The sequence below is a fragment of the Lineus longissimus genome, chromosome 4 (genome assembly GCF_910592395.1).
Source record: "Lineus longissimus chromosome 4, tnLinLong1.2, whole genome shotgun sequence".
In the NCBI taxonomy this organism is placed as follows: Eukaryota; Metazoa; Nemertea; class Pilidiophora; order Heteronemertea; family Lineidae; genus Lineus; species Lineus longissimus.
In genome coordinates, this window is record NC_088311.1 from 22,874,409 (window position 1) to 22,898,311 (window position 23,903).

The window sequence follows — 23,903 nt, forward strand, 5'->3', positions numbered from 1 at the left end:
GTAAAATTGGCTCTATGCCGGAAAGATTCTGCTTGGGTTATAAAAAATGTAAGTTGTTTTAAACATCCATCACTTTGAGAAGTGTTTTGAACTGATTCGCCAGGCGGCTTGTTTCAGAGGGCCGTATTTATGAAAGTCAGATCCCCGTATTTCCGCCGATATTATGTGTATTTGGGGAATATATAATCTCACCTTAAACTTACAAGTGTCTAATTCTTAATCGACTGACTCCAATCTGATTTTATTGCTTAAAGGGCCAAGCAGTCAGTAGGGATGTCGTGGCTTAAACCGCAGTTCCTTTTAATGGGCGTAATCCGCAGTCCCTTTATTTGGCGTATTCACCGAGCACGCCGTCAATTAACGTTACGTGTAGATTCCATGAGGCAGTATCATTTTAGCGATATCAATGTTACTAATATCACCGACCTAACATTTGTAGGTCCGTGCAACATCAATTGAAAGCAAATAAAAATCAGATGATGTCAATACATTAATGTTGACAGTTACCAGGATGAAAATAGTGCGTGAATGGTATCATGCTATCCATCCTCGAGGACGGACATAGGAGAGAATCAGCAAACACTGTCAAGGTGACATCCTCAAACAGGGGTCTGGTGAGGTAGAAACATTCAGGCAAATAAGATCAGGTAATAGTATTTTCCTTGTGTTTAAAAACTCTATCCATGGAAAACTCAGAACATTGTACTTCCGAATGCAAATATCAGCTTATTGCAAACATATAGGCAGATATGCCGGAAGAGAGTTTTTTTGCGGAGGAATGATGGAGGGACCCGGAATTCTAGATCTGGAGTGGACGACGAGATGCTCGGATCCTCGTAATATAAGGTCTTAGGACTTCGATTCTCTGATGGGATGTCGCGGGGTTGTCGTTTGTGCACCCATTCAAACACTACTAAAAGTGTTGACTTTTGGCATCACCATCATTTTGGCTAGAACTTGAAATCCTAAAGTATATAGAACCTCTTCAATGGCAAAGTGAATGCCTATTTCAAAGGTGAGAGTATGTTTTTTTTTGTTTTTCAGAGGCTAGAACAACCTACCACGTTTTAAATGGGCATTCATTTAATTGAAGGAATTGTAATTGCTTAAGGATTTCAACTGATGGTGCCTTTGATCAACCCTTACAGGTAAACCGTCAAGCACGTTCCCGGAGTCAAGGACGCTGCTCATCGAATAGCACACGGATAATCACTTCAAAATGCTGGCTTCTATCATTATAACGTTAATTTTGTTGAGCAGCTTAATCGTGCTGGAAGTAAATAGTCAAAATGGTGAGTTTTTTTTCTCTTTTTTGTGATTAGAAATGTCAGCCTCTTCAGACAGTGGAACCCCGGTCGGCGACCACCCCGCTATGACGACCAAGAATCGCCGGTCCCGAATGGTTTCCTCTCTAATTGCCATTATAAGGCCCCCGGTAACACGACCAGCCTGGTACCCAGACCACGAGCACTGGATTGGGCGGTCCCAACTACCAAATTCACCCCTCTAACCCAACCAAAGGGCCTTATTGCCGTAATCGGTCGCGACCGCGTCCTCCGGCAATTAACACCTCGGCGCAAAACTCTCTTGATTTTATAACACCACGGACAGTGGCTATCATGAGAATCCATATGAAAACTTTTGTACAGGCAGTTACTATCAGTTGAAAGTTAACAAACTGCGTTTTACTAACGTTTTTTGAATCAATTTATCCCTGTTTTTTTCATTATTCAGCCCTGTCAGTGTCAGACATGCTGGGTACCGACAGCAAAAAATCATGTGATTTGCAATAAGTCAGGCAGCGTTTATCACCGAAAACATTGGAGCATTCTAAAATGTGGAATGATGAGAAGCTGCAATGATTTCTGTTAAGAAATGATTGCGACAAATTTGTCATGCTAAACGCCTGGGATGCAATCTTTGGTACTGAAAGATTTGTTTCTACACCCATAAATGGTAGTTTGGTACCGTCATTGAAGAATAGAGTAGAAAACTACCACGGGGACTCTGCTGTTTAAACTGGCCTTATTTCCTTTCCAGTGACCGCCGAGCAACGCCTGATCACTGATCTGATGACAGGTTATAAGAAGGAGGTTCGTCCAGGAAATCCTAATATACCAGATGGCATCGATGAAACACTCTCATTATACCAGATAATGGGCTTGGTAGGCTTCGACAAATGAAACATTTCTGATTGAGCACGTCTCATGAGTTTTAGTTTTTTTCATTTAATCCAACATGAGTGCCATCCTTTATTCCGCTCTGCACAGGGGTGTAGTGTGCTGGGAATGTTGTTGTTTTTGCTGGTATTTGGTAATCAAAGTTTTTCGCCGTCATTGCGGTTGGCGTCTTTGATGATACTTCCGCTTTCAGCTAACCTAGCAGGTCATTTAGATTATCGAACGCCCAATGGGACCGAGCGTAGTTTTTCCGCAATAGCGATTGCCATTTTTGTCCCGATTGAGGTTGAGATTTTCAAAGAATCTATGAGCTTGGTGCAGGACTTGCCTGCTTACATATTAATAAACTGAGAGAAGAAATACGCGTGTTCACAATCTAACTCTGATTTTTAGGATAACCGTAAACAAACGATTACTTTCTCTGGCGGTCTGACACAAGTAAGTAATCTTCAAGTATCATCACAAACAAGTTTATCTGTCTCGCTAAAACACCCCGCAAACGATTGTTGCGGCGACATCATGTAATATTCATTGCATGTGGCAGAAATCTCTCTCGTTTGCGGTGGTCCCTGTTGCAGGTTCTTGCGACCAAAAGCAGGGTTCGCATAGCCAATCTCCAAAGAGAGGACTGCTCTAATTTGCCTCGGAAATCGGAAGACCAGTTCGGTCAGTTTGTATGTCAAAAGTGGGATTTTTCACATGGCCAAAATCTTGTTAATGTCTAGTACGACTATATGTAAAACAATGATACGAAACAATCGACTTGACTAGATTATGTTAACCAGAGAAGGAAATCACCTCGTTCTTGTGCTAGGGTCTGACCCTCTTTGTAAGCGACACCACTCTTTTTCAGGTATGGATGGACCCTCGTCTTGGCTGGGACGTGGAGAAGTATGAGTTTGTTCCATTTACATCTGTTCCCGCGGAGATACTATGGAGGCCTGACGTTGGCTTGTTCTCGAGGTTGGTAAGCCTCAAAGGCCGTATTGATAATAGGAAGTTTTCGCAAAGGCCTCAAAACGCCAACGCGAACGCCTATTTCAGTGTTCGAGCTCCTGATCATGACCTCTAACAATGGGACAGGCGTCAGCGTTGGTGTTTCGGGGATTTGAGAAAATTGAATTTGCGTATAGGATACGCATTACCTGGGATGGGTTCCGAGGACTTGTTGAATGACATCAATTGAATCACTATAGAATGACAACAAATAACATGGTTTGTCACTCGAGATCTGAGGACGCCATGCCCTTTTTGATAATTGTAGGCCTAATCAGGATGAAAAAGCTCAAGATTTCGGAAAACAAGTCCCCTTCTGAAGGGGTTAAAGCAAGAAAGTTTAAAGTCACAGCAGAAGTAGTCTCCTGCCTATGCAGTCAATTTCGTCATCCAGTCCTGATCGTCTTATCGGGCAACAGGACGAGGCCGGTTCATTGCGTCCGGAGTGTACAGCAGAAGTTGGGTTTACTCGAAAAGACATAAGTGCATATATTCAAGTGGCTTTTGCATCTCCACTCTACTTTTGTTGTTTCAGCGTAGACGATTTCTTCGACATAGCGGAGCAGTCAAAGAACAAGGCCATAATACTTTCCAACGCAGTCGTGTGGTGGAACGTCATCAAGGTGTTCACAAGTTCCTGCCCTCTGGACATGAAATACTTCCCCTTTGATTCGCAACGCTGCGAAATAAAATTTTCAGGCGCGACTGGATTTACTAACTTCATAAAGTTCACTACGAATGGAAAAATCCTCCTCGAGTTCTTCACGCCGAACGCGGAATGGGATTTGATCAATGCGACGGGACGGGTTACCGAGCTACCCGTGTATTCGATGGAACAAGATGGCGTCCTGCCGAACATGAGTGTGTACACTGTGACCTTGACACTTCAACGGAGGACGGTATACTACTGGATACACCTGATCATACCTTGTATGTTCATCTCTGGTCTGATTTGCTTCGTGTTCGTGATGCCCGCGGATGCCGGGGAGAAGATCTCTTTCAGTGTGACCATCCTCCTCGCCTTCATCGTCTACCAGCTGCTAATTGCCGATTCCCTGCCGAAAGGATCCCAGTCGGTCTCACTCTTGTGTAAGTAAAGAATTGCGCTAAAAAAGCCCGACAGAAAGACCAACGTTTGCCGATCGCGACACGGCACAAAATCCTGTAAGCGACAACTGAAACTCTCAATTCATTGTTACTGGAAAGTGTCGCATATATATGACTTACATCATTCTGGCTTGCAATCATACTCAGGAGGATCAATTTCTTAAAATATCCTTCACTTTTTTTTCAGCTGCCTACGTGACAGCATTGGTGGTCCTTTCTGCCATGTCAGTTATTTTCAGCATAATCGTCCTGAATCTCTACCATCGCGATCCTGGTGTCCCCTTGCCCCGGTATTTCAGGAAGATCGTGCTTTACAGCCTGGGGAAACTGGTGTGCAAGAAAGTGCCAGTGGTCAAACCATTGAAGAAGGGTCAAGTTGAGGCATGGCCAGAAAAAAGTGACGCCAACAGACTAAGCGTCTTTGTCCGCGATCAGTACGGCACTAAAGAGGACCCGGATGTTGTTAAGTCTGATGATTTGCGCATTGACACAGAAGAACGAGATGAAGTCGTTGTGAATGAGTGGAAACTTGCGGCGGAAATACTCGACCGAGTCTTCTTGGGGGTGTATCTGATAGTTACTGCTGTCGTGAATGTGGTCATACTGTTTATTATGCCAGTTTGGGCGAAGCAAAGCATAGAAGAACACCAATAAAATAGGACATGAAGCATTGGTTGATTAGGGTCACCTGAAGATGGCCAATTTAATCCCCTTGCTCCTGCCCATGTAAATAATTCCCCCTTTAAGCTGGATAGTTGAAAAGCCAAAATAATTTTTTTACATGCAAATGACATTTTGGATATAACTGAACAAACTTGCTTGTCGGACCTGATATTTGCGAAATTTACGGCACTAATTCACACCCTGTTTTATTCCCACTGAGGAGGCTGGCCGCATGTTACATCTATAGTCCTATTCATGCACACATGAATTAAACGCTTAATCAATATTTGTGTCAGTCACGAAATAAATCAGATGTGATGATTTTGTGAAAAACCACTCAGAAACAGTGATAATATCCACTCAAATATACCCCATACACCATACGTAGCGAATCGCAGAAAAATTGGTCTGGATACATGGACATGAATAGTTGTACCTAGCAACAATATCACAAATATTGGAACGTGTGTTTGGCCAAATTGATAACATTGCTTTTCAAAAGAGACACGGGAGAGGATAAATTGTAAAATGATTCACTGATATACAATTTATCCTCTCCCGTGTCTCCAGAACAGGATAGCACCGATTGATATGGCAAAATGGATGAAAGGTGGCCATGACGCCCGTGATTCAGTGCATTGTACCCGATTTGTACATGTGCATGGATGCATGAATACCGTATATCATAAATGGGGCGCTTTAGGTATTACAGTATGTTCTGTTGCTGTTTTTTCAAAGGAAATCATTACCTTGGTGGTATAAAGCTCATGATCATGATGACAACTGATATAAACGTGGAAATATGCCAAAATATCAGGCCTGTGTGTCCTCTAAACCGATGGGTAGAGCAAAAGGTCTGGCTACAATTTCTAACACGATTCCATTGTTCATTGTATGATACCCAAACTCTCGACATATCAATTTTGTTGCCTTGAGAGAAAAACAATGCCACAAAATTTAATATTCCAAAGCATATTGTTCCATCATTGCCGCCTTGTATTGTGATGAAAAAGTGGCGTAGAGACTCATGCAAAAGGATACTATGACTGTTCACAATGAACATCAAATCGCCCCAAGACATAAGGTTTTTAACAAAGGGCCTCAGTGAAAGTTGGAAACGATATCAGATTGAACTCTCAGTACCCTTCAACGTTCAAGGCCATCCATGAACTTTATATTATTCAGACCACTATACTACCAACAAGTAAGAATAGAGGCGGCTTCGGGAGGGATAGATACACGATGCACTACAGACTTCTTCTGGCTATGGTTTACACTGGTGATGATGTGGAATTAATTTGCCTTTTCTTCTCGGTGCCTTTCGAACTTTTCTGGTGATCGTGATAAAAAAGCAACTGAAAGGACATCCCTGAGTAACAGCTCAGCATCCGAGGTAAACTCTGAGAGGTGACCAAATTCATGTTATGATATTGATCACTCTCTCCGCCGAACAGTCAAATCGATATTGAAATACTCACCACATCTATTGCATGTAAGTGAATCTTTATGATGTCGCCGACAATTATGAAATGTTACCTATGACTTTTGTGAGTGTTTAGTCATAATTATTCAGCAGTCATTAGCCAAGAATGCAACAGTAATGAGGATGGGAGCTGCATTGGTAATGCATTCAAGAGGTCATTCACAGAAATAAGATATTTACGCAGGACAAAGACGTATATGTAAGCATATGAAGAAAATAATGAGAACCTGGCGAATACAATGAAAATGGGTTGGAATCCGTCAGCTCTGATCATGAATATGTCATTGGGCTCCTGTCGTCGAATGCTGAACTGGTAAACGATAAAGATAGGCGATGGTGAAACATCGCGTTGATGTTTTGATTTCGTTTTTGTCTGACTAAAACTAATTCTGCTGTCCTCGGCTTTACAGAGTTTCAATCTGCCAGTGCAAAAGCGACCTTGGGAACTACCAAACCGTACTTAACGATTTGTTGGCTCCTATCGTTTCTAAACTGGACAAATGATTTTCGCTATCATTTTTTCGTATAAGAAACAACAGTGATTGGCAATTTGCAAGTACATGTAGTTTATGAGCATTGAGGGTGCTCTGGAGTTGTTAAGAACAAACAAAAGAGAATGGAGGAAAATGAAAAAAATCAAAGATCGAGTTTTGCTAAGGATCGGAACGCAACAAAATATAGGAAGTAGCAGAAGACATCTTCGAGTACCATACAGCTCAAAGAGCCGTCAAACAACTCAGAAGTCATTATTCCTATACTTGGTCCACAGAGACATACTTGTACATGTATCAAAGTGACGAAGAAGATGAAATTTTCGACCTTCACAATACCGGCGAGAAACATGCTATTCAGTGAAGCGGACTTGGGTTATACACCGGCCGCCTCGCATATCGACTGTGTCCGTAAGTGCCTCCTGTTGTCACGGTGTACAACAGTCTCTATCTTCTTCATTACCATCAAATACAACTGCCAGCTCGACACCAGAAAATGGCGGTGTGTCGATGATTTCTATAAGGTAGATGATGGCCGCATTTTCGAGAGAAAGGTATATAGAAATTATTTTCCTCCCTTTTCTTGCTTTCTTTCCTTTTATTGGCCCATACCAGGTTCACCTGAATCCGAGCTAGAACAGAATCAAAAAGCTTTATCTGAGGGGTTTGATTGGTGTTATGATTAACTTTCAACAATACATGTGAACATTTTTATTGCTGGGCTCTTCCAAAATGAAGCAAAGTTGAACGCAACTGTACTGTGGGGAATTGTGCAATGTTTTAAAGTGCTGCAGTATTATGCAAGTGCATAAGGCTGTCCCAAAGCGCTACTCGTATCAAATAATTATGATGTTAATAATTCACTTTTGATTAGCCCATTAATCAACCGCTTGTGTTTCGCCTTCGAAAACAATACAAAATTGTTCCACCGTTTGACTTTGTTGATATAATGACTTTCCATCGGCCTCTGAAGCACATCCTTTTACAAAAATATAACCAAGATAGAACTACCAACTATGTCACTTTAAGGGTAAGCGTCTACGCCGCAATTGAAAAAGATAATTCTTTTCGATTGATAGTTACCAGAAATCTAGACACTCGAGGCAAATGTCGTGTTGCAAGCATGTTTTTTGAGTATTTTATATTCATATGCCATGATGAGAGAATGACCTCTACGCCCATATTTAACTATTTATCGGGCAAAAGAGCGGGTGCGTTATCAATTCCTAAAACGGACAAATGTTTTCAACACCTTTACCTGATGATCAATAGAAGAGTTATATTAACTGTTTACGGCAGGAAGTTGTTGATTTCCTGTAAGTTAGACAGCGTTAATAAAATCCTGACGACTTTCTATGATTTTGAAATCCGTGATTCTGGAGTGCTCATTTCAAATGGAACACATGTGTCTGTCCGGGCAAGTTATGTTATGATAGAAATGACATTGTCTGGTAGTGCGCTCTGTTTTGCAACCAATGAAGTCGACAATGATAATAATATCGGACTGGCTGTCAGTTTGAAAAACAGCGGGTACGCCGTCATCAAACAGTGGCTGCATTTAAAATCGAAATGGAAAAAAGTCAAACGTTTCCGATTGATCAACGACAATTTTGGAATACTAAGCTTCGCGTATCAACCGAAATTCGCGGCGTTAAAATTGATCTGTCCAGACCGGAAGTCAACAATTGGGGCTGCTATTGCCGAAGAACTCCCTCTTTCGCTGACCTTGAGGACTGCAGACCCGAGACCTTCGCTCGATTTTGACCATGATGGAAATGCCTTCAATCTGGTCAGACGGGTCCAGTCCAACCACATCTCACGATTTTACGAAGTCCACCTACATGTACATTCACTGATTTGAAGACCAACCCTCCAGTTGAAGTTACGCAGTAACCGTCTTAATCACATCTCAAAGTGGTCCTTCTTTAACCATTATTTCTACAGGTCGTGCGCCGCGAGAAAATTGGTTGTTTGCCGCCGGTGAGCCGGCAGGTCTTCGACCGTTTCCCCACAACTTCGTATGCAGTGACATGATCCGGTCAAAAGTCCTCTATGATCTTTTCATCGGGGGAGAGAGTGTGCCTATAGGCGGCTGGTAACCAATCAACAATAGAGTCCAATTTTGACTCGTTGTTTAGCTACATATGTCGAGTCAATAAACTGAACACGTGTGTGTAGCTTATTTCTCATTTCTCTCCAGGAAAAGCTTTCGCTAACCTATCATTTTCATAAAAGATACAGAATTGTTCCAATAATTCAACTCAGTGAATACGAAAGTATATTCTTTCATGTAGCTCAAAGACGTATCATTAAATTCACAAAGAACCCGCAAACGGAGATGACATTTGATTCATATGATCAGCATGATAGTGATAAAACGTACAGATTGTCTCACCACACAAAAATACGGAGAGTTGGCATCACCTTAACTCGACCTAGGAACGTATTCTACGATAACTATTACATACAGATGCAAATTTCAGAAGGGGATGCTTTACCATTGTTCGATTATCTGACGGGGCGTTTGGCTGGTAAACTTTTGATACCGGATTCAGATAAATGCAAACCACAGATTACAGCTCATACGAGATCACGCCTCTTCATTCAATTCGTAAGAGAAAATATGATTTTCAGCTGCATGTCGCGGTTGAACGTCATGACCACTGTGTACAGCTTCCATCGAACGTCTGCTGGTAACATAATTCTATGCAACGGGACAGAATTGAAAGTGAGTACGAAATTTATCGGCATGAAGTTAGCACCTTCCGGTGACGTAATCGTCTTTGTGGCACGTCAGAAAGATGCCCGTGGAAATTTAATGGCAGCCGTTGCGTTCCGAAAAGACAACTTCAAAATCGTACAGCAGTCGTTCACTTTGAATTACAAATGGGAATATGTGCGAAATTTCATGTTTAACAAAGCTTACCATGTCATAATGCTGATATTTCCGTACCATATGTTGGGGGCATTGAAGTTGATATGTACTTCAAGAATTCCGAGGGACCGAGTCTCATTTGAAGATTTACCGATTTCCCTGAACATGCGGTCGAAGATTGTTGGTGGGCTTCAACCTTATTTCAGTGTAGATTATCAAGGGTTCTTGATGCACGTCGTAACGACACGGGATGTTGTGGTGAAAGTCACTGAGGTCCACTCGTATTCTCCCTCTCATGTCAACTGAATCGCCTTTGCCAGGAGCCTTTTAAACAAGTATGGTAGAGATTATTCTCCAAAGCACACGTAATATTACTATCATGATTGCGCTGGAGTACGAAAAGGTCGTGCATGCGTAATTCGAAAGTTTTTTTTTTTTTTTTTTTTTTTTTTTTAAATCCCACTTGCACGTTTTCTTTAGTAATGACTTTTACTCTATCATGTATTAATGTTTTATTGTTTTATTATAAATTGTAAAGCGCTTAGAAGTTTTAACAACGTTAAGCGCTATAAAAATGTTTTTAATAATAATAATAATAAAGTGAACCAGAAAGAGAGTGTTGCACGTCCAAAGTTGCATCCGTCCAAGATACAAAATGATGGAGCCCTCATAGAAAGCGGTATTTTAGTGAGGACAGAGGATTTGCCTTTAGCATGTTCAGGCTATCTTTCCAACGCTTCGTTAACTGTTGGGATAGCTAACCTGGAATTTACTAGTACGTCAATTGAAGTCATCAAAAGAGCCTGCAAGCTTTTCGAAAAGTTTTCCAACCGGGCGCGGAGGGTGTCCTATGACAAGAACTCTTACGTAGACGCGGTACATTAATTAAAGGAAAAAATCGATCCGAATATAGATGGACTAATACTTGCTCTATTTGTTTCTTTAATAACTATGTGTACATGTACATTTTAATGCTTACATTGTATATATTATTAGCCTATTAAGGGCAAATTAAAATTCATTGTGAGCAGTTCCAAATCCATCCTGTCCGGTATTGCTCAGGAGTATCTTCTGTAATGAACTTGAGATACCCCGCATATGAAACTTTTTTAGTCCTTAATGCATATACGTACAACATTCACAACATTAGGGAGCTTGAGATCAGGGACTTATCACAGATCATTATACGTATAATTCGTCCACTTTTACAGAGTGTATCCGTATACGTATAAGGATCCTTGGTAAGTCGCTGGCATGCGATACCTTGGAGTATATTGTCGACATGTAATTGGTGGATGGCGCGGTCTGGATCATGACTACAGGTCACTTTAGCTGGCTAAAATCCAATTCATATCAAGGCCTCTGTGATAATTCAATGTCTAGTTCATAAGTTGATAGGCCTATATGATATCAGCAGGCGGTAATACACTGCTGATTGGACATTATCATACAATCGGTAACAACAATATCTGAGTAGACTAGAATTTTTCTGCTGTCAGAGTGTAGTTGACGCCAAGTAACGCTTCAAGATTTCACCCCAGTGGCTTTTGCAGGATACGATGTTGAGTAGGGTCTTGCGGAAATTAACAAGTCACTTCCCCGCTCGACGTAGAAATGTCAACCCTGGATCGAGGGCATCTACTCGACCTCATCCCGCAGTCACTTCAGCGTCAAAACGAAGTTGCATGTTTTCTCATTCGGATGCAAAAAGAACCGGTAAGTTTTTTTACGCCGTAGTTTAAAGGGCCATCAATTGGTTTCATCTCAATGGCATGAGGTCAGCTTCATACTCGTGAAAGTAAAGGTGATGCAAAAAGAACTTGTCTGCGTCCCCGAGCTATTGACGGCTGATGAGCTAAACCAGCAAACCCATAGTGCTCTTCTACTCAAATCTGGGTGTCAGAATCAGTATTCTAATATCACGGGTTGTTACTCGATACTGCATTAAAAAAATGCTGATACTATTGCTTAGAACCTCACATCCTCCTCTCAGGAACACAGCTAGATGACTTCCATTGGCATGCAAAATCATCTTTAGTTGTCGTCAAGCAATAACCCATAAAGGACTCGTTCTTTGCAGCTATTTTAGAACAAGCCACTCATCTCGAGCTTGTTCACGATGGCCAAGTCATCCAGCTCCACCCGTTCTGGCTGCGGGATAATTGCCAATGTTCGTCATGTTTCGATCACGCAACTGCCCAGAGGATGGTCAGGTTCCAGGACATTGACCCAGAGATACAGCCAGTACGTCATATCTTAGAGGGGAACAGTCTTAACATTACATGTAGGCATACTTTAGGTCCAATTCTACTAAAGGGAGTTTTCCTACCCTGGTGAGAAATGCGAGTATAGGCCAATTTATCATCAAAAGTCGCTAACCGCACCGGCAGTTAATGTACCAAATAACCGCTGAGACCGAGCGTAGTATTAGGTGGCGGCGCCCGCAGCTAATCGAAACAAGGCCTGTGCATGGGCGATATCTCATTGAGTTAACTCCATTGTATGCCGTGTTAAATTAACGCTAGCGTTAGTTACTATAGAATAGCTTTTTAAAGAACCGAGCCAAGCTATGACTTACGCGTTTATTTGACAGCACTTTGTCAACAACCGGGCCCATGCCTTCTGAGTGGAGCCTACCGTTACCCTGATTTAATTATTGCTATCGTTTTAATCAACTCTTCAAAGGGGCGTGCATTAAAGGAGTAGACGTGATGTTTGCTCTATGACGTAATTTACCTTCCTCCCGACAGGGCCAGACGGACACCAGTCGTCTTTCTCCGTCTCGTGGCTGGCCGGTAATGATATCAAAAACACTTTCAAATCAAAAGTTGACCGAGTTCTATGGAATGGTGACAATTACCACGAATTGAAATGCGAGAGAATGAAGTACAACGATTTTATGCACGAGGAGGAATGCATCAAACTGTTTCTCAGAAATATTATCAAATATGGATTCACTTTTGTTGATGAGGTGAGAAAACTTCTAAAAAGGGCTCCACGTGAAGACATTGCTTTAATTGATATGTGCTAACCACTCATTTGATGACACTGAACTTTGTACTTCTTCGGTCTTACGGATTGCGAAACCTCTCTAATATTTATACAGGTTTGGCACAGAAAGTAAGTCTAAAGGGAAAATACTAGGTATGAGAAAGCGCATTGTTTTAGCTGCAGTCCAGGCCACCCACTAAAAATGGCTCAGGACACCCAGCCAAAGAACTGCGCAACTGGTCAATCGTTGAAGAGAAGGATACCGTGGCCATGTCGGTCCATTACATGAAACAGTTATCTCCATATCTGTATATAGTTTCCGTTCCGTTATGAAGGTACCCGCTGACATTGAGTCTACCAAAATGGTTTGCCAGCGCGTTAGTCACTTACACGAGACGATCTTCGGAAAAATTATGAGCATCACTGGCCAGGGGTCGCTCTCACTAGATGATACATACTTCACGAACATTGCTTTGGATGCTCATACCGACTTGTCGTACTATCAGCACGCGCCTGGGTATGTACTTGACAAACTTGTAGGCCTAAAATGCAGATAACTTTTTCTATAAAACTAAAATAGTATGAAATAGGCGGTTTATATTGAAACCACTGGTTACCATCATGGCTGTGGAATGATACGATTCAACCGAACTGGACCGGAGCTTGGAACGAAGACTATCCAGTCCATTTCGTCATCCTAATCGTCTAGTGCCGGCCTCTTTACCGTTCGACAGGACGAGACCGCTCCATGGCATCCGGAGTGTAGCCGGTCAACGTTGTCAAAGCGCGACTGTTCGGATTAGGACTACAGAAAACACTCTGCTTATATATTATGTATATCCATGGAATTTAAAAATCTTGTGAAGCACATGTACTCAAGGCCGAAAAAACAAAGTTAGAAGAAGATTCAATTTCCATGTAATTTCAGGATCCAATTTTTCCACTGTCTCTACCATGACGGAAAAGGAGGTGAAACCCTGATGGAAGACGGATTCTATTGCGCTCAGAAACTTCTAGAGACTGAGCCGGAAGCCTTTGATGTGTTGGCCAACACACCCGTCCGCCACAGCTACGCTGAGCCAGGAGTCTACTGCCAGAGTTTGGACACCATCATACGCCTTCATCCCTACACCAAAGAGATTCAACAGCTAAGGTACGCCAACCTCTGCTTTAATGTGAACGCATTACATTCTACATCATGAATGATTTGGTATTAATGATGAGAGAGCAAAGTCTTAAATCTACTGCGTCCAGTAAACCAACCGATGAAGAAGTTTGAAATGGCCTTCGGGGTATCAGGAAGTCCCTTACAAGAGACGAGAGACTGCCAAAGCAGCCGATGACAGCGCTGGGAATTAAGCATAACCAACTGGCGGGGCCATATATCATTATTGAAACTGGGGAAGTAAGTAAACGGGAACTGGAGAGGATCGCCAGAGATAGAGAGGACGGTTAGTAGAGGAAAGCTTGTTGACGGCCTTCTCTCCGAGGAGCTAATGAAGTACAGTACATGTACATTCATGGTAGCTTAGCTACCCAATACATCACTGATCTTTTTTGCAGGTTTAATAACTACCGGCGTACCATGTCCCTACCCTTGGATCGTACCATGAAGTTCTACAGGTCCATTGGTGCTTTAACTGATATCATCGAGGATCAGAGGAACGTCCACTGGGAGAAACTCCACCCTGGAACAGTTTACTTCATCGACAACTGGAGGGTGATGCACGGGCGCCGGGCTTACACTGGAGAGAGGACGCTCTGTGGGGGTTATCTTGATCGAGACTCATGGATGTGCAAGGCTCAATCACTTGGCATCATTGACCATTGAGGATCCATTCCTTCGCAAGTAACATCAACTCGACTTCTCAATACATTCGCCGGATGCCATTTTGGTGTCCGAACTTCCGACGACATCGGACACTACAACGGCAACGATGGGTCATTCACAATAAAATGGGAAACGTGCAAGAGTGTCTTCGGAAGACACTAACCAGAGAGAAATCACACTGGAATTGTGTGCTTTTTTGTCACACACCAATAACTGAAAACAACATGAATTTCATTTTTTGACAAATCATTTTATTGTCATGTTATATTCTACACACTATGTTCAGACCTAAAAGTTTCGTAATATGTACACAATAAATATATCAATCTATTCAAATATAAATTTCATCTGGTCTTTCAACCTTTTGTACAAACGGCACATTTTCAAATGCGTTTACAACTTCAGTCACAGAACTGCAAAATGCATGGAACAAAAGAGTAATGTTTTCAACCCTAGATCGGGACGTTAGGAAAAGATTGTTTGGCCATTAATCCTCAGGAAAAGAAGTCTTCATCATATTGTGATCTCAAAGGACAGAAAAGGCAAAAAAATCCAAGATAAGTTCGCCGCTTAAACTGTTGGCAAATTCGGCCATTTTACATCAAACAGTACAAAGAAAGCTTACAGAAATAGTGAAATAAAAGAGCCTATGTTTGCCAGCCAAGCAATACCAGGCTGCCCTTCTTTTTCAACTGTTTTGGCAGAATATATCATTGATCGATGTCAATTCAAATCTGACAGAGGTTATTAACTAAATATGCCAAATTGAAAAAAATTGTGAAAATTTGATATTTTGCAAATTATAAAAATAAGTAGGGGGCAACTTTTTGACGGTTTACAGCATGCAATACTGATCAATGTATTCCCAATAAAATTTGTATTGACACACAGGCCTGCATGTTGTGATATCTTTTCCACACAACCAGGCCTCCATCACTGTGTACCCAACAAGTACTGAAGACTTCAACACAAGTTGATTTTGATTATGATTGGCGATAATATACCGCAGTTTCAAAAACATTTTCACTGAGGAATTATTATGCAATTCCACCTCAATGAAAATACTAAAACATTGACATACATTTGAGGTAAAGTGATACAATTATAGCCACGGTATTTCTACATGTGGTACAAAATCCCTACAGACAGTACACATTGACGCACAGAGGCTATAAGTGTACCAACTTATATTAAACTTTAACTCGAACACCTACTGCCATTGCAATCTGGATACCAGAGTCATTCACATAACACCCTAATCTCCTTGCTATGTTACTGAACATGGGACTACGATGATTAGGACAGGCCAGGTTCACATAGAGTTCAGGCTGTTACTTGCGACATGTCATTTTCTACGCATGGTCACTTATGACATGAAGAGTAGACAAGTCATTTCTAAAGAACAGGCAACATACATGCAGGCATCACACATATCACTTCCCTCCCACCCCGTCATTCAAGTCAAGAGTCAATGAACAAACATCAAACATGCTCGTGACAAATGATGCAACTGATCACACTGTAAATTCTATGTAAGCCCAGCCTGGCTTTGTGAAACCTATGTAAACCCAGCCATGAAAGGACACTGAAAGGAAATGTTTATACATTGTAAGGTGGCAATAGTTCAATTTCAAAGAAGACAAAGGTTTCTCACACAGGAGCATTTGACATGCCAGTATTAAGTGTGGATAAGAAGTACATTCAACTCCGATAAAGACATTGACAATTTCTCATGATTATTCACAATAAATACATGCAGTGATACGGAAATGTGTCATGCGAGTGTGCACTGCTGCAGCAAAAGGCAACATTATTCTTACTGTGACGAGATGTCTTTGTAAACGTTCGCACTCATCTGCATCGACCTCAAGTAATCACAGTCCCCGTTCAAACACAATATGATTTCATTTGTTTGATTGGAAACAGCTGTTATAGCAGAGCGACGTACATTTAGGAAGAAGTTTTTGTACCTGCCCCAGTTCTCTACTTAACAGAAAAAATAATGTTTCAGACTTATCGAAACACCACGCTAAACAAATTCAGTTTTGTATGTGAGTCACTTTCTTCAAACGTAATACGAGGCCAAGCTTTGATATCTGGAAGTCTGTACATATACATTATGAAACATTAATAGCAACAACAAATTTCCATTATGAGTATGGAAGATGTACTTTACAAGAACAATTATGTCATAGTTTACAATTACATTTCTAAAAAGTCTTTATGGCAAATCACGTATTACTGATTCAACTATACATTAGAGGTAACAAAAATAATATCTCGTATTACAAACACTTTTTCCTTAAAATGCGAACACATTTGGTTTTCGTACCAAGCAGGGATGAAGATGATTTAAACAACTGATATTGCCGGTGCTACCATGTACTGTTGATTGATACTTAAAGGTTACGGAAATTAACAGAAACTCTCGTAACCAGATTGAAAACTTATTCTCACACAACTTGATTGCAATGCCATCCTGCAAATGGTCTCGATTTCCAAAGATATTCCCCAAAGGGAAGTCATTCACCCCCTGACTTCCCTTGCCAAGGCCTTTTCAAGTCCTCTTAAAAATCATCCATCGAACCATTACAATAGTGCACTGATATCCCAAAGAAAAATGAACAGAAACAGTTTTTCTCACTCAAAAAGTCCACATTTTATACACTTCCCACTGGTGCTGCGCTGACTCAGGATCAAATGTACAAAGAACAGAAAGATGACAATATATCAACAGTAACAGACCCTTAACGAACAGCACTCTAGATCTTGGATTCCAAAACATAGAGCAAGCTTTGTACAGGAACATGGAGCATAATTACGCTGGGAATTGAGCACCGAACTGTTGGCTTTCACTACTTATACCAGTACATGTTTGTTCTAGGAGGACATTCAATGGGGGATTTTTGCCAAATAGTGGCAGTAATAGAAGTGGCAGTCCAATACAATATATAGAACCTTTTGTGAATGTAATTGACATGGGTTGGAAATCTATTGTGCATAAGACAATTAATGATATAGCCCCCCCCCCCCCCCCATAGACCATTCAAGCTTCTGGTCAGAAATGGGGTCTCGAGATTTATGCCGATGGTCAAGAACAGGCAAACTGCATTACATTTGCTTTCAACTATCCACTCTACATGAACTTATCCTGATGGGGAAGCTCAAATACCAACCATTCCCTTTTTCAATTGGGAATATCACCAAGATACTCATAATACAGACATTTGTAAGTTAATGATTATGACAACATGATTTGTAAGTTCCCTCTGCCTATAATTTTTATGTACATGATTGTAGCTACTGGACAAGGACTACTGTAACCAGGAAAATTGTTCTGGCGGGTTTTACTGGCTTTTGCCCCCACTTAATAGCGCAAAACTTACATTTTGCACTTGTCAATTGTGCTGGTCAGACTGCAAGATTAAACGCTTGCAAAAAATTCTGGGTTACAGTATAATAACATGGTACAGGTGGAAGAACAGTGGTCTTAACAAAAACACAAAAGACTATGACTATGTTTTACTAGTAACAGACATGCTAGAGGATTATGACAAATGATATACAGATACATAACAAAAGCATTTACATGTAATACTGAATGAATGACATTTCTTTATGGTAGCGGAGTTGTCAGTGTGGTTTCAAAAGTATTGTTGAAAGTATTGACTATTGTTTTGTAGTTATTTGCAAATTTTGTTGCTGAACACTTGGCAAAGTGCATACTTTGGTACAGGATGCTTACCCATAAGAACTCACACTTTATTTTTTAATTCTGCCACTAGCGCACGATGCCAATTGATTTTAGAAAATGGCAAGTAGAAAAGATTGATAAACTCCACACTGACAACATACTTTCCACAAATTGACAAGGCGTCTTCATCTGAACATAAGTTCAGAAATTAAGCCTTTTGACTGGAGACATATTCCTGGTAAGTAAATCAAAAGCAGACGACCAAACAAATTAGCTGAAGCCTTGAACAGAATTCACGCCATCTAAGAAGGTTTCATCCACCACTTCACAAAAACACAATAAATTACAGTTGGATGAAGGATTATATATACAACAATTTGAGGGTTGCTACAAATTCAAACGCATGCTGAATGAAACTGCCCCAATTATTTCAAGGAAAATTACTTGCTTCTAGCTTGACGCATTCATCCACCTTTTGATATTATCAGGTACGTGTTATCATGCATGTACAATAATGACTTCAAATGCCTTTTTAAAACACACATTTAAAATGCAACAAAGGCATGGACTAAATACCTTGTGAAAACACCAAAGACAATTCATTGTCTTGGCAGTCTTGCCAACATTTTGAATGGAGGACAAATTTGAAATCGACAACCACGACCAACCCGCCATTCAGGTTAAAATCCTGATTGACCTCAATGCTATTTAATAGTTTATGAACAATAAGAAGGGTCCCTAAAAATCCATTATTTGAAAAGCCAAATGCGGGCATTTGTAGATTTTTGAAGATCACACCATCTTCATCTACATTAGGCCCTAAAGAGAGAAATCTGAAGAAATAAAAAAGTCCCATTTTGTTCCACCACTACAACAGCTGTCATCCCTCGAAGCATCACATTTCATTATCTACTTTGCAAATCACATTGCTGTTGTGACCAACATAATAAACAAATAACACTACTTAGTAGTGCACAAAGTGTCACTCGGTTCCGTCAAGTGCAGCGTCACATCAACACACCATAGCCACTACATGTAGTATTGCACAGCCTCGACTCAACTACGCATGGAATGCATCACTGACCAGTCGCCATTGCCTCGGATGTCACAGGTACAGATTCACTAATTAACGAGTTAAGATTGCTATCAATTAGATGATGAACGTCACTAATACTTGGTATACAATTTGCTGCAAGTCCGCCATCTACCGAATGGTTAATGGCATTATGAATTTGTTCTATAGTTGTTGAATGCGATACCAAACTGTCATTTTCTGACACAGGAGAATGTTTAAGTCGCTTTGTCGGTGGTTCACTGTCATCCACCCCTGTACTGTTAAGTCTATTCTCTGTCACTTCCGAACAGTTTGAGTCTAACGGGTGATCCGTATTTTTTGTAACAGACTCCGGTGTGATCGTTGCACTATGATCACCATTTTCCCCTTTATTCTGACTAACCGAGTGCTCTAGTAATTCTGATGGCAAGAGTGCAGTGGAGTTCTCCAGCACTTTGGCAGTGTCTAGATTAGGTGTGCTGGTGAAATTCTGTGGTTGGAAGTTGGGGTCCATGTGAAGATCTGTCAAGACAGGCCGTAACTCTTGCTGTAGCGGGTGGCGTTTGTGATCACCGTACATGAGGGAATGAATACCAGGACTAGATGAGCGATCACGAGGCGGTGTTGGATTCTCCTGGTCGTCGAGGAACCGGTCCATGTAATCACTGAAGTGAAAAAAGTCATAAACTGTTTCAATAAATGTTTCCCAAAACTTTTTAGGATTTGGACTCCTGTTCCTTCAAGGAGGAGCCATGAACCAAACAGGACCACAGCAGAGATGGAAACATGCAACAGACCAGTTTATAATGGCTGTGCTGCTCAGAGAGATTCCATGGCAGCTGATTATAACTTTTACCAGTCCATCCTAAACGGTCTTTTGGGACAAAAGCAAGAGCCAGAAGGCCAGGATAAGATCACTCTTTAAAATGAAGAGCAGATGAATAGCCAACTTACGTGACACCAGGATGAAGTGTGTACTTCCGCTTCTCAAGGCGGTGTTTGTTGGCAAATGCATCATGTCGCTCCGTCTTCTTCCATAAGTAGTAAAATTGAACTAATTCGCCTACGGATCTGGTCCGTACCTGAAAAAGAAATTTATACCAAAATAAGTGACCGCTGATGTTGTTAGGTATTGGAGGTGCAAAGTCTCTCAAAATGACCAAGGGTCCAAACAAGGTCCCAAATTTAAACATAGTAAAAGGGCGTACGTCAAAATCTGACCAAGCAGAGCTTGGAAGTACTCCTTTACACACGAGTCAGTGGCTTGTGGGTTTATGCAATGAAGGCAAGATGGCTACAACAAATACCTGAATCAATGTATCCAATCATGCAAGCATCAAACACTGTGAAGAAATCCTGCATTGGCTTACCCTATGTAATTGTATTAGATGGAAGTCCTTCCCATATGTTCGGAGGCCATTTTCAAAATTCCTACATTCTTCTTCTGACCATAGACTCATTGGATCTGTAACAAAATCAGAAACTCATAATGACATGAAAGAGGTCGTCTGTAGCAATGAGACACCCAAACCTGACCTAAAGTTCGAGGTTGATGAATCAGGACACAATCATGATGACATCATAGGAATCATTAGATTCAAATCAAGTCGCTCAGGGAGGTTCCACCTGTGACTTAGACCCTGCTGCAGCTGTTTCGCAACCCTCAGTCACACACTTACCTGTTGGTGGCACTGATTGCATTTTCCGTCTCCTGATTGCTTCTTCGACATTATGTCCACATTGTAACAATAAATACAAGGCCTGTTCGTCATCTCTGATGTGGTCACCTGTAGGAATGGCATTGACACCTTGGGCATTCTGTAACGTCTCTTGGTTGACGCGCCGCACATAGTCTTCAACTACTGAAATGAATCCAGGACGGATTAAAATACTACCCTACTTTTTTAGACTACCTGTCACTCATCAGGCTTCCAAAGTCTGGAAAAAGATACCGAAACCAAATATTTGTTGATAATAAGATAGCAATATCATTGGCCGTGGTCTTGAAAAAGAACTGACACCAGCCCCCCCTTTGGTCATTGACTTTGATTGCATCATTATAATATGCTCAATATCGAAAATTCATATAACAAACCTTCTTTTGATTCCATTTTGTTAGGATCCCAGAGTAATCGATCTTCATTCTCATACGCAGGGGCATCACCATATTTACACATTCCATCAGGAACGACAGCTTGGAAGTCTGATCCAACTTGTATAACCTGCAGAATGAAAAAGAAAAGTTTGATTTTCAATTTTTTCTTTAAAGAATTGGATTGCAACTTGTATTTTCTATTCTCCTTCAATTTAAACATTCAAATCTGACAATGGAAGAAACTGATAGTGATAAAGTCACTTCCACATCCATGGTCAATATGATTCATCACAGAGACTGTGGCTGAACAGATAAAATAAACATTTTCAGGCATCTAAACAGGTGTGTGCAGCTGCCTGACACAGCTCCGACACAGATGAAAAGGCCATACCTTCTTCCAGTCATCCTCCTTGGTGGGTTCATAGTCCAAATCCTCTTCATCATCCTCATCTGAACTACCGGTCTGACTATGAGCTGAAGAAAGAGAAAACAATTAGAAAATAATAACTCTTCTTTCTCCAGTATCAAACAAGGCATCTATTGATTGATGCTTTCTGATTGATACTGCTGACCACTGCATGCTTAACTTGAGCTTTTGAATGTTTGGTCTGGTCCTATAAATATGATCTGTAACTGCAGCATAGCATTGGTGGGGCCAAAGTCAAGGAAAGAAACAAGAGCACTCTACACATTTCCCATCACAGAGACTTCTACTCACATCTAAGAAGTCTTGATGTTTGCGATGGAACTTCTACACTATCCAGGAGATCATTCACAGTTGGACTCCGATCGTTGTCGTCATTCTTCAAGAGATCCCTCGCTATTTCATCCTTGTCGAGCGTCAAGTCCCTGTTGCTGAGTATTTCTTCACTTTCCTCACTGCTTGATCTTGTGTCCTGTGGCTCTGAACTGTAGTTGTAGAAAGCAAGAAGTTGCTCCAGGGGCATGTCACCTTCCTGAAATGGATAAAACAAACATTATACTTGTACGATTCGATCGCCTCCAAGGGAAAGCCCAGAGGGCAAAAGTTGAGATGCAAAGCTTGGTTCTCCACTGTTTTTTTTTGTTGAAGTGAAGGATACAGTCTCGATTCAATTTTTTTCTTCATTTTTAACTTGAGATGGCTATTGGTTTTCTCTTTTAGTACAAAAAGAATTTTGTGACCTTTAGAAACAAACTGTGAGCCCAGTGACAATGTCAGTGTTTCTGCCAATCCAGGCGACCTTACCCTTTGCAAGTCATCAAGCTCATTGCCACAGCTTGAACCACTCAAGCCTTCCTCGTCATCCATTGTCCGCTCATCATCAAAGTCATTGATCATCATTTCAACGGAGGGATTAAACTCCTTGTCATCGGATTCCGTAGCTGTTCAGAAATAAAACACAGGTTGAAGGCATGGTTGGTATGATAGTGTAACTCTACCAATTAAATCAGCTGAATTGCAAAGATTATGACTTTTTTGACTCTCTATAACTCAGTAACTTTTATAATCAAAATATCAAACGGATCCCCCTGACGAAATGTTTGAAAAAGAAGACGCTTTTAAATACCTGGGCTACTGCAATCACTTGTCGTTGGCTGAAATGGGAAAACAAGATGACAAATTAATTGATGCATCCCAGATCACCATAATCATGTTTCATGCAGATTTAAGTGGTGTTCACTGTAGTGTCTCGGACTGAAGACACATTGAAGAAGGAGACAGGACCTGACTTCAGAATGACACTGACAGAATGCATGAGACTCAGACTGATGCCTTGGGTGGGTGAGTACAGTTTACAATACAAGTTTAACAAGGGCCTTTTGATTCCAATTCCACACTGTACTGACCATGCCCCCCCCCCCCCCCGGGCCACCACCCAAAGCCAGGGACTGGGGAGACTGAGGGTGCCAAACCCCAAGGCAAAGGATGATGATTGATACACTACACTTATACAGATGAGGAAATCGCCTTCCATGGCTTTTTCATCAACTTCATTCTTGTAGTAGGCCTATAGCCTACAGTTAGTTGAGTGAGTTACACATGAACGATGAAGGCTTCTGTGACTTGGTTTACAGTGCATTATCCTAACTCAGACAGCCCGGCCGAGAACCGGCCGCGCAGGACCATTCAGTTCATTGACTCATCCATCTCAAACGAAAAATGAATCCCGTCAAAATTAGCGGGCTTTTACTAATCACGAAATAACCAAGTCAATACACATTCGATGACCACAATTTTTTTTCTACAAAAGAACGGATACCTAAGTTACCAACTCAAGGCTTCCCTGAAGCAGGATCACGTATATTTAACAATATTTCGAACATTAATTACGACAAATTTCGAAAATAACCATCAACTTACCTCCGCCATCTTCGGGAATATTATGGGATGGGTAAACTACTATCGAAATCGAGGCAATGGAATTCCCTCCAATGTAATGTGCTTGTAACGAGATTTGTG

The 23,903-nt window shown here is 41.2% G+C and overlaps 3 protein-coding genes across 7 annotated transcripts; 2 read left to right on the forward strand and 1 right to left on the reverse strand.

The window, feature by feature from the left end:
* Nucleotides 1-474: 474 nt before the first annotated feature.
* LOC135486250 (neuronal acetylcholine receptor subunit beta-4-like) lies at nt 475-7,679 on the forward strand. Of its 3 annotated transcripts, none has more exons than XM_064768915.1 (7): nt 475-647; nt 1,045-1,292; nt 2,041-2,165; nt 2,574-2,618; nt 3,034-3,143; nt 3,712-4,265; nt 4,471-7,679. In XM_064768915.1, the coding sequence occupies exons 2-7, from the start codon at nt 1,220-1,222 to the stop codon at nt 4,935-4,937; spliced, it is 1,374 nt and encodes a 457-aa protein (XP_064624985.1). In that variant the 5' UTR covers nt 475-647; nt 1,045-1,219; the 3' UTR covers nt 4,938-7,679. The 3 variants fall into 3 exon arrangements, with proteins under 3 accessions (XP_064624985.1, XP_064624986.1, XP_064624987.1); XM_064768916.1 differs by having other exon boundaries at nt 1,149-1,292; XM_064768917.1 differs by lacking the exon at nt 475-647 and adding an exon at nt 892-1,015 and having other exon boundaries at nt 1,149-1,292.
* Nucleotides 7,680-10,963: 3,284 nt separating this feature from the next.
* LOC135486887 (trimethyllysine dioxygenase, mitochondrial-like) lies at nt 10,964-14,959 on the forward strand. Of its 2 annotated transcripts, XM_064770025.1 has the most exons (6): nt 10,964-11,511; nt 11,876-12,079; nt 12,546-12,766; nt 13,122-13,303; nt 13,715-13,939; nt 14,350-14,959. In XM_064770025.1, the coding sequence occupies exons 1-6, from the start codon at nt 11,355-11,357 to the stop codon at nt 14,615-14,617; spliced, it is 1,257 nt and encodes a 418-aa protein (XP_064626095.1). In that variant the 5' UTR covers nt 10,964-11,354; the 3' UTR covers nt 14,618-14,959. The 2 variants fall into 2 exon arrangements, with proteins under 2 accessions (XP_064626095.1, XP_064626096.1); XM_064770026.1 differs by lacking the exon at nt 12,546-12,766 and having other exon boundaries at nt 11,876-12,039.
* On the reverse strand, nt 14,854-23,812 carry LOC135486886 (mesoderm induction early response protein 1-like). Of its 2 annotated transcripts, none has more exons than XM_064770024.1 (10): nt 23,805-23,812; nt 23,011-23,038; nt 22,689-22,825; nt 22,179-22,416; nt 21,852-21,934; nt 21,461-21,587; nt 21,045-21,224; nt 20,736-20,830; nt 20,320-20,447; nt 14,854-20,030 (listed from the first exon to the last, which is right to left on the reverse strand). In XM_064770024.1, exons 3-10 carry the CDS (start codon nt 22,782-22,784, stop codon nt 19,388-19,390), a joined length of 1,590 nt encoding a protein of 529 aa, XP_064626094.1. In that variant the 5' UTR covers nt 22,785-22,825; nt 23,011-23,038; nt 23,805-23,812; the 3' UTR covers nt 14,854-19,387. The 2 variants fall into 2 exon arrangements, with proteins under 2 accessions (XP_064626094.1, XP_064626093.1); XM_064770023.1 differs by having other exon boundaries at nt 14,855-20,030; nt 21,045-21,227.
* Between the last annotated feature and the right edge of the window lie 91 nt (nt 23,813-23,903).